The 9510-nt window shown below is 46.5% G+C and overlaps 1 protein-coding gene across 3 annotated transcripts in view; it reads right to left on the reverse strand.

The window, feature by feature from the left end:
• The window catches only part of LOC122559115 (hyaluronidase-2-like), a 30822-nt gene that overhangs the window by 6166 nt on the left and 15146 nt on the right, over positions 1 to 9510 (reverse strand). The window contains exons 1-2 of one of the 3 annotated variants that reach the window (XM_043708429.1): positions 9241 to 9467; positions 2309 to 3306 (exon numbers count right to left, since the gene is read on the reverse strand). In XM_043708429.1, coding sequence (XP_043564364.1) covers positions 2309 to 3229 — 921 coding nt within the window. In that variant the 5' untranslated portion in view covers positions 3230 to 3306; positions 9241 to 9467. Of the gene's footprint in view, positions 1 to 2308; positions 3307 to 9240; positions 9468 to 9510 lie in introns of those variants that run through there. The other 2 variants (XM_043708427.1, XM_043708428.1) reach the window with 2 other exon arrangements.

Consider the following 9510-nt stretch of genomic DNA (forward strand, 5'->3'; position numbering starts at 1 on the left):
TGACTGCAGATGCTGGAAACCAGATTCTGGATTAGTGGTGCTGGAAGAGCACAGCAGTTCAGGCAGCATCCAAGGAGCAGCGAAATCGACGTTTCGGGCAAAAGCCCTTCATCAGGAATAAAGGCAGTGAGCCTGAAGCGTGGAGAGACAAGCTAGAGGAGCTTAGCTTATCTCTCCACGCTTCAGGCTCACTGCCTTTATTCCTGATGAAGGGCTTTTGCCCGAAACGTCGATTTCGCTGCTCGTTGGATGCTGCCTGAACTGCTGTGCTCTTCCAGCACCACTAATCCAGAATCTGGTTTCCAGCATCTGCAGTCATTGTTTTTACCTCCCAAATCTGGGAGAGCTGTCTCACAGACGAGTCAAACAACAGCCTGACACTGTCATACTCAAAGAATCATACCTTACAGACAAAGTCCCAGACACCACCATCACCATCCCTGGATAGTCCTGTCCCAATGGCAAGACAGACCCAGCAGAGGGAGCAGCACAGTGGAATACAGTCAGCAGGGATTTGCTCCAGGAGTCCTCAACGCTGACTCTGGACCCCATGAAGTCTCATGGTTTCAGGTTAAACACAGACAAGGAAACCTCCTGCTGATTACCACGTACCGTCCTCCCTGGGCTGATGAATCAGTATCCTCCATGTTGAACAACAATTGGGGGAAACACTGAGGATGGAAAGGGCACAAAATGTATTCTGGGAGGATTTCAATATCCACCATCAGCAGTACTACTGATCAAGCTGGTCGGGTCCTAAAGGACATAGCTGTTGGACTGAGTCTGTGGCAGGTGGTGAGGGAACCAACAAGACGGAAACGCATACCTGACCTCATCCACAACAATCTGCCGGCTGCAGATGCATCTGTCCGTGACAGTGAGAGAGATCACCGCAAGGTTCTTTTGAAGACAAAGTCCCACCTTCACATTGAGAATACCCTCCATTGTGTTGTGTGGCACTATCACTGTGCTAAATGGGACAGACTTCAAACAGATCAAGCAACTCCAGACTAGGCATCCATGAGGCGCTGTGGGCCATCAACAGCAGCAGAATTGTATTCCAGCACAATCTGTAACCTCATGGATTGGCATATGCCCCACTCAACCATTGCCATCAAGCCTATGATCGACCCTGGTTCAATGGAGAGTTCAAGAGGGCATGACAGGAGCAGCACCAAGCATAACTGAAGATGAGGTGTCAACCTGGTGAAGCCATCAAACAGGATTACTTTTATGGCAAACAGCATAAGAGTAATACCACAACTAATGGATCAGATTTAAGCTCTTCAGTCCTGTCACATCCAGTCATGTATGGTGGAGGACAATTAAACGACCTACTGGAGGAGGAGACTCCATAAATATCCCCATCGTTAATGATGGAAGAGTCCAGCACATTCGTGCAAAAGATAAGGCTGAAAGTTTCACAGCAATCTCCCAGTGTCTGGAACACGCTGCCAGAGGTGGTGGTGGAAACAGACACAACAGCAGAATTCAAGAAGCACCTGGATGAATAAATGAATAAGAGGGGAATACAGGGATACAGATCCTGTAAGTGAAGACAGTTTTAATATGGAAGGGCAAAATGTGTTGGCATAGGTCTAGAGGACAACAGGGTCTGTTCCTGTGCTGTACTGTTCTTTAAAAGTTTATGTGAGACCTTGTCAAAAGCTTTGCTGAAATCCAGATAAACTATATCAACTGCCTTCAATTCATCAATACACCTGATCACCTCCTCGAAATATTCAATCAAATTCATTAGGCCTGACCTTCCTCTAACACAACATCATTATCCTTGACAGCTGAACAGATAGGCCAGCAATGTAACTATGACATCACTACCTCCCATTTGGCAGATTGTAATATTTTAAATGATAAAAGGATTTGATAGATGCAGAAAAATTATTTCTTCAGCTGGGTTGGTGGGAGGGAAGGGGGTAGATCTGAACCAGGAGTAGAATGTTAAAGTTTGAGTCAGGCAGGAAGCATTTCTACATAAGTGGTCATTTCTGTAACCACGTAAGATGCCGAAAACAGTAGAGGGAAATGGACAATACCACAGTCCAGCAGTAGTGAGCACTCCAGCAAGGCCCAGATGGAGGCACATTTCCACTTGAGTCTAACCCTGTGCTGTCCCTGTCCTGGGAATGTTGATGGGGATTGGGTGAAGGAAGCTTTACTTTGTATCTACCCCCATGCAATCGCTGCCCTGGGAGTGTTTGATGGGGCAGTGTGTTGAGGGAGCTTTACTGTGTGTTTAGAAAAGGAATTGTGAAGGTGATTATTAGGGTGAATAGGAAGTGGCTCTCACCTGGGTTAGCAGGTTGAAGGTGTAACTATAAGTCGGCCGTGAGTACACAAACACAGGTAGTGAGAAGTTGACACTGTGCAGCTCAGACACTCGCAGAGCCTCCTTGATCCTGGAGCGGACAAACCTGATGGCACTGCTCTTGGACTGTAGCATTGAGTCCAGGTAGATGGAGGGGAAGATTGCTGTGCTGTTGGTCCACAACCAGCTCAGCAGCTCGTTCCGGGATATCTCCACGTCTGGACAGCGGCCCGTGTAATTGGCCATGTTATTCTTATAGTCATGATTGTAGCAGTCGGGGAACAGATAGAAGCCCCACAAACTGTGTGGCCGGAAGTTTCTTGCCTTCCGCAGAGTCTCGACCATGAACCTCTGCGCTGATTGTTCAAACTCAAACTGGGCCTGTCTGTTGACTTGAATCTCAGGCCAGTCCGGGTGTTTCTCAGACACCAGACGCCGGGAATTATTCCGGTAAATCTCCTTGTCCTTCCAATTCCGAATCCAGAGAGGCCTCCACTCCTCCCAGTCGATCACTGCTAGACCATTGGTGGTCTGTGATCTCATATAACGCTCAATGTCTCTCTCCATTGCGGTCAGGTGTTCCAGGAGGCTACTGTTCTGTGGGACACCACCATTCACTGCTTGCTGACCCTGGTAATAAGGGTATTTACCCAGCCTTTCTTTGTAGAAGATGGTTAAATTCTGGTTATAAAAGCCTTCATTTGGAGATGATGTTATGTCAAACATGCTGAGGTCCAGATTGACTGAGTGACGGACACAATCCTGTGTTGGTGCATTCCAAACAGTCACAAAGGGTTTATTCCCAAATCGGGAGCTTTGTTTCAGCTGACCTCTGCTCTTTGACACCAGGAGGGTCACCACACAGGCCAGAGCCTTAGCAACAGAAGCGGCTCTTTGGGCCATGATTCCTCTGCCTTTCAGTCAGTCACCCTCCTGTTTCTGGAGAAGCTCTGGTTCCAGTTTATCCTCAACTCCAGACCCTGAAACAGAGAATACCATTGAGAGTACAGAGTACAGTCACATCATATCCACACACTGTCTTACTTCCATTTACCCTCCACTCTCTGGCAGGTTTCCAATGCCCATACCAGCCTTCTACCTCCTTGCCACAGCCTCCCCTTTACCCACAGCTTATCCACACAAACAAACTCTCAGTGGGTACACCCCACCCCCCAACACACACAGACTCTCATTGAGGCAACAGAAACATAAATTATAGGAGCAGGAGGAGACCATTGGGCCCTTTGAGCCTCCTCCATCATTCATCACGATCATGGCTGATCATCCAACTCAGTAGACTAAACCTGCTTTCTCCCCATAACCTTTGATCCCACTCACCCCAAGAGCTATATCTAGCCACCTCTGGAATACATTGAATGTTTTATCATCAACCACTTCCTGTACTAATGAGTTCCACAGGCGCACCAATCTTTGGGTGAAGAAATGTCTCCTCATTTCCATCCTAAATGGTCTACCCTGAATGCTCAGACTGTGACCCCTGGTTATTGGACACACCCATCATCGGGAACTTCCTCACTGCGTCTACCCTGTCTTGTCCTGTTAGACCTTTGTAAGTCTTTATGAGATTCCCCCTCATTCATCTGAACTCCAGTGAAAACAATCCTAATCTAGTCAATCTCTCACATGCCAGTCCCACCATCCCTGGAATCAGCCTGGTACACTCCCTCGAGAGCAAGGGCATCCTTCCCCAGAAAAGGAGAACAAAACTGCACACCGTATTCTAGTTGTGGCCTCACCAAGGCCCTGTATAACTGTAAGAACACATCCCAGCTCCTGGATTCGAAACTTTGCAATAAAGGCCAACATACCATTTGCCTTCTTCACCACCTGCTGCAACTTTCCCTTCAGTTCCTCAGTCAACAATTGAACATAATGATTATGAGGAGATAGCACCAGAAAATATTGGGAAAGTGAATTAATGTTAGTGAAAGTCTTTTCTATCCTTGCAAAGGGGAAGTTGGACATAGACCCCACTAGCTCTACAGAGCAGCACAGTGGCTCAGTGGTTAACACTGCTGCCTACCGTGCAAGGGACATGGGTTCAATTCCAGCTTCAGGGGACTGTCTGTGGGGAGTCTGCATGTTCTCCTTGTGTCTAAGTGGGTTTCTTTCGGGTGCTCCGGTTTCCTCCCACAGTTCAAAGTTCAGTGGATTGGCCATGGGAAATGCAGGGTTACAAGGATAGGGTACAGGGATAAGTCTGGGTGTCAGTATGAACTTGTTGGGCCAAAGGACCCATTTCCACAACGTAGCGATTCGATGTCATTCCCAACATACTTCACCTAATCCCAATTTTGCTCTGTTCATCCTGAATCTGCTTAATCCCAATTCCCAGCCCCTTTCCCCAGATTTGAAAATCTACCAGCAACCTTCAGCTATTCAGAAAATGGGGCCACGGTGCAAAACAATGGAATTTCTGGTGTGAGATTTTAGCTCACTTAGCCTAACACTGTCTTAAATTACATACTAATTACAGACAAGTTTGCTCTACATACCAGCCAGCAGCAGAACTCCAAGACTGATGTAATCTCCCCAGACAGTTCCACTCTGAATGCCACGCCACACCCCACCCACCCCACCCCACCCCCCCACCCCACCCCATCTGCCCGAGACAAAGCGCAAACCCCACGAGATAAACAAAGCAACAGGGCAGATTCAGACACGATGGTGGAAGAATTCTCCCAGTTCTTGTTCTGAGCTGACAGGAGATCAAACACCTACCTGTCTTGTCAAGTCCTGGAAATAAATCAGCAAGTGTTACTGACTGCTGCACACTTACACACCCGAGGTTGGTGATCCTGCACTGGGTCTGATTCACTGATCCTTGACACAATAGCCCAGTTTGATACTAAAAGGAAAAACTGTTTCATTTCAAACAACAAACTATCGTCAAGGTCACTTTTAAAGTCTGGGAACTGACTGAGGGAGAAAAGGAATTCAGCCTGGCCCTGTATCCCTCTGCCCACACCCTACACAACCGTCCCAGAGACCCCCTACCCTTCCTGAACACCAGTTATTACAATCAAGTCATTTGGGAGATCTCAATCGCTCTTTGTTCAGAGGTAGTGTAAGAGTTTGTTCAGGGTGAGGGACATTTTATACAAACAATGTGGCCATGAAAAGAGCCTGAAGTTATTTGATGCAGTTTTTAAATTTTAAGTTATTGTACACTCAAGGCCAGGCGCAGCAGAACTCAGTGTTGCGTCAGCAGTTTGTACTGTGGGAGTTGACCTCAGTGTGGGGACTGATGGAGGACAGAGTTTAATTCATTCCTGATACTTCATTGGACATGGGCATCACTGGCTGGGCCAGCATTTATTGCCTGTCCCTGGTTGCTCTCGAGAGGGTGCTGCCTTCTTGAAGTGTGTAGTCCACGTGCAAATCATTTGAGAAGATGGAAACCATGTTAGTGGGAGGTCGGGACATGCAATGATTCCGTTAATCCGCTCAAAGGGAACACTGATGCCACCTGCTTGGTTTATGGAGATTGGGGAAGTACTAATTAGAACCACACACTCCACCCCAACTCCTCTTACCCAATACTGTATCCACTCTCACAACCTTCTGGATTCTCCAATTCTGGTCTCTTGAGCATCCCTGGTTTTAATGCACTTCCCTTGTTACCCTGCTTCCAACTGCCTGGATCCTAAGATCAGCAATTCCCTCCTTAAATCCCTCAACAGCCTGGCCAGCGATGCCTTCATCCTGTGAATAAATGAATAAAGAAACTTCTCACTGGCTACAGGACATTTGGTAAAGTCTCCTTTGACAATGCTCGGGGTCACATGACTGAATGACCTTGCTCAAATGTAAAATCTTATCGGTGACTGGCATCTTAATCAATATGTCAAACCCGTTATTAAACATCAGTTAAACTCCAGCTGGTATATTGTATTAAGTTATCGGCACTACGTTTTAAGAAGGATGTTAATGCCTCAGAGAAACGATTGACTCAGGTAGTACTAAAATGAAGGAATTCAACAAAATAGAAAAACTGGGAAGAACAAAGAACAATACAACACAGGAGCAGGCCCTTCTGCCCTCCAAGCCTGCACCTACACATTTTGTCCTTCCACATTAAAACTGTCTTCACTTACAGGATCCGTATCCCTCTATTCCTACCTAGTCATATATTCATCTAAATGTTTCTTCAATGCTGCTATTGTGTCTACTTCCACCAGCTCCTCTGGTAGTACCTTCCAGCCACTCACCAATCTTTGTGTGAAAAATGTGGCTCGCACATCGCAGTTAAACTTACCCCCCACCCCTGCACCTTGAACCCGTGGCCCTAGTAATTGGCCCTTCCACCATGGAAAAGGCTTCATACTTTCCACTCTATCCATGCCATTCACAATCCTATAAACTTCTATCAGGTCTTTCCTCAACCTTCTGCGTTCCGTTTCTTCTTAGCTAAAATCCGCCATTCAAGGCAACATCCTGATAAACCTTTTCTGCATCCTCTCCAAAGCATCCACATCCTCCTAGTAGTGTGGTGACCAGAACTGTACACAATATTCCAACTGTGGCCTCACTAAAGTTCTATAAAGCTGCAGCATAACTTGTCTATCCTTATAGTCAATGCCCCTTCCAATGAAGGCAAACATACCATAGGCCTTTTATTACCATATCTACCTTCAGTGATCTGTGGGCCTGCACATAAATACTCCCAAGAGCTCTACCATTCCCTTTGAAAATTTCCACCTATACTTGACCTTCCAAAGTGCATCACCTCACATTTGTCCAGATTACACTTCATTTGCCATTTTTTTGCTCATGCCTCTGACTGATCGATACCTTGGTATATTCTCTGACAATCCTCCTCACTATCTGCAACTCCAACAATCTTTGTATCATCCGCAAGTTACTAATTAGGTTTTCCTCCAAATTATTTATGTAGATCACAAACAGCAGAGGTCCCAGCACTGATCTCTGTGGAACACCACGAGTCATAACCTTCCATTCTGAAAAGCATCCTTCTACTGCTACCCCGTCTCTGATGACTATGTTAGTTCTGTATCCATCTTGCCAGCTCACCCTGATAACACGTGACTTCACCTTTTGTACCAGACTGCCATAAGTGACCTTGTCAGAGATTTTACTGAAGTCCATGTAGACAACAGCAACTGCTTTTCCCTCAATTATCTTTGTTGCCAACTCAAAAAAACTTGATCAAGCTGGGATCACACTCCTTAGAGTGGTTTACAAAATTATGAGGGGCACGGATAGGATAAATAGGCAAAGTCTTTTCCCTGGGGTCGGGGAGTCCAGAATTAGAGGGCATAGGTTTAAGGTGAGGGGGAAAAAGATATAAAAGAGACCTAAGGGGCAACTTTTTCACGCAGAGGGTGGTACGTGTATGGAATGAACTCCCAGAGGAAGTGGTGGAGGCTGGTACAATTGCAACATTTAAGAGGCATTTGGATGGGTATATGAATAGGAAGAGTTTGGAGGGATATGGGCCAGGTGCTGGCAGATGGGACTAGATTGGGTTGGGATATCTGGTCAGCATGGACGGGTTGGACCAAAGGGTCTGTTTCCATGCTGTACATCTCTATGACTCTATGTTCGAGGAAGCTGCTTAAAAATTGAAGTTTTATTGTTCTTCCTTATTTCCAAGGCATCTCTAAGAGTCAGTGGGGGAGCAGTGAACACAGGCTTCAAGCAAATGAACAAAATAATTATCCAGTGAGTTATTAAGTATCTGGGGCAGCTACTTGAAATGCTGCACAGGAACTTCTAACAGTGTCAGTCTGTGTAGGGGATTAGAGTTTAATTAGTACAGTCGCATGTCAATGGTTTATAACCATTTACCTGTAGCTAGAGTCTATTTATGATAAATAGTAATTCTTTTTAATTGCAGAAACCTGGTCTGTTCTTTCTGTCAACCTGGGTCTAAACAATAGGAAAATCTGAGAATTCTCTGTACCTCTATATAATCTTTTTAACTTTTGTGATGACTCCAATAGTGGTGCTAGATTTCCAGCATGAAACCCGAGTGGAGGCTAACAGTGAGATTATTTGGAAAGTTATTTCAAGCAGCTAGGATAGGCACAATCAATTGAATGGCTTCTCTCAAGTTATTTTAATCTTGTGACAGTTTATTTCTCTAATGTAACTAAAATCCAGCTCAGCCATAGGCCATTTGGCCCACCAGGTCCATATGAGTGAGCCTGCTTCCCACAAACCGCATCAGTCCTTAGTTCACCACAAGTTGTCACTACATCCATGTCCCTGCAATGTTTATCCTGCATCACTCTGAACACCATCCACAGCATTCAACTGGTTACCCGCATTTGGAGCATGTTCACATTCTCCCCAATCTCTGTGGGAAGGAGTTTGCAAATTTCAAATTGAACTGTTTTTAAATAGGTCCTAATAATTTTCTAAACAAAGTTTAGGGAGAGAAAGGTTTCTCCGGAATTTCCCATGGGTTTGGTTAGTGACTGGGCTACTTATCAGTCGCTGCTATGACTAAGATACTCTCTGTCCCTCTTGCTATCTCAGTCTCTCTCCCGCGCCCTATCTCTCGCTGTCTTCCTTTCCATGTCCCCATCTCTCAGTGTCTTCGTTTCTAGCTGTTTTGTCTTTCTATCTGTTCCTGTGTCTGCCTGTTATTTTCTTTCTGTTCCTGTCACATTCTGTGTCTCCATCTTTCTCCTTCCATCCCTGTCACTCTCTCTCTCCCTGTCACACTATCTCTCACACACACCCCCGTCTCTCTCTCGCAATCTATGTTCCTGTCCTTGTTACCCTCTCTCTCTGTCTCCCTCTCTCCCTCTCTCTGACTGTCTGTTGTTTTACATCACGTTTCTTTCCTGGATCCTGTTACTTTGTCTCAGTTTCCATTGTTCTCTCTCTCTCTCTCTGTTACTTTGTATCAGTTTTCCTCTTACTTTGTATCGAGTTGTTTCCTCCTGTTCTCTCGGTGCAGCTTCCCCCCCGCGGCCGGAACACGAGGCCACGCCGCGGCCTCAGGCCGGAGATCGATTTAAATCCACTTCCGTGAAGCAGCGGCCGCCCCCCGGCCGCCGGCACCGACCTGAACTGCGACCCCACCGCCTCCCGGGGCCCGGGCCCGAGCCTGAGCCTCTGCCGCCCCTCGGCCCATCCCCCGGCTGCTGCTCCCGCCTCTCACACACCCACCTCCCCCCGACCCAACCTCT

This window comes from Chiloscyllium plagiosum, chromosome 18 (assembly GCF_004010195.1).
Source record: "Chiloscyllium plagiosum isolate BGI_BamShark_2017 chromosome 18, ASM401019v2, whole genome shotgun sequence".
In the NCBI taxonomy this organism is placed as follows: domain Eukaryota; kingdom Metazoa; phylum Chordata; class Chondrichthyes; order Orectolobiformes; family Hemiscylliidae; genus Chiloscyllium; species Chiloscyllium plagiosum.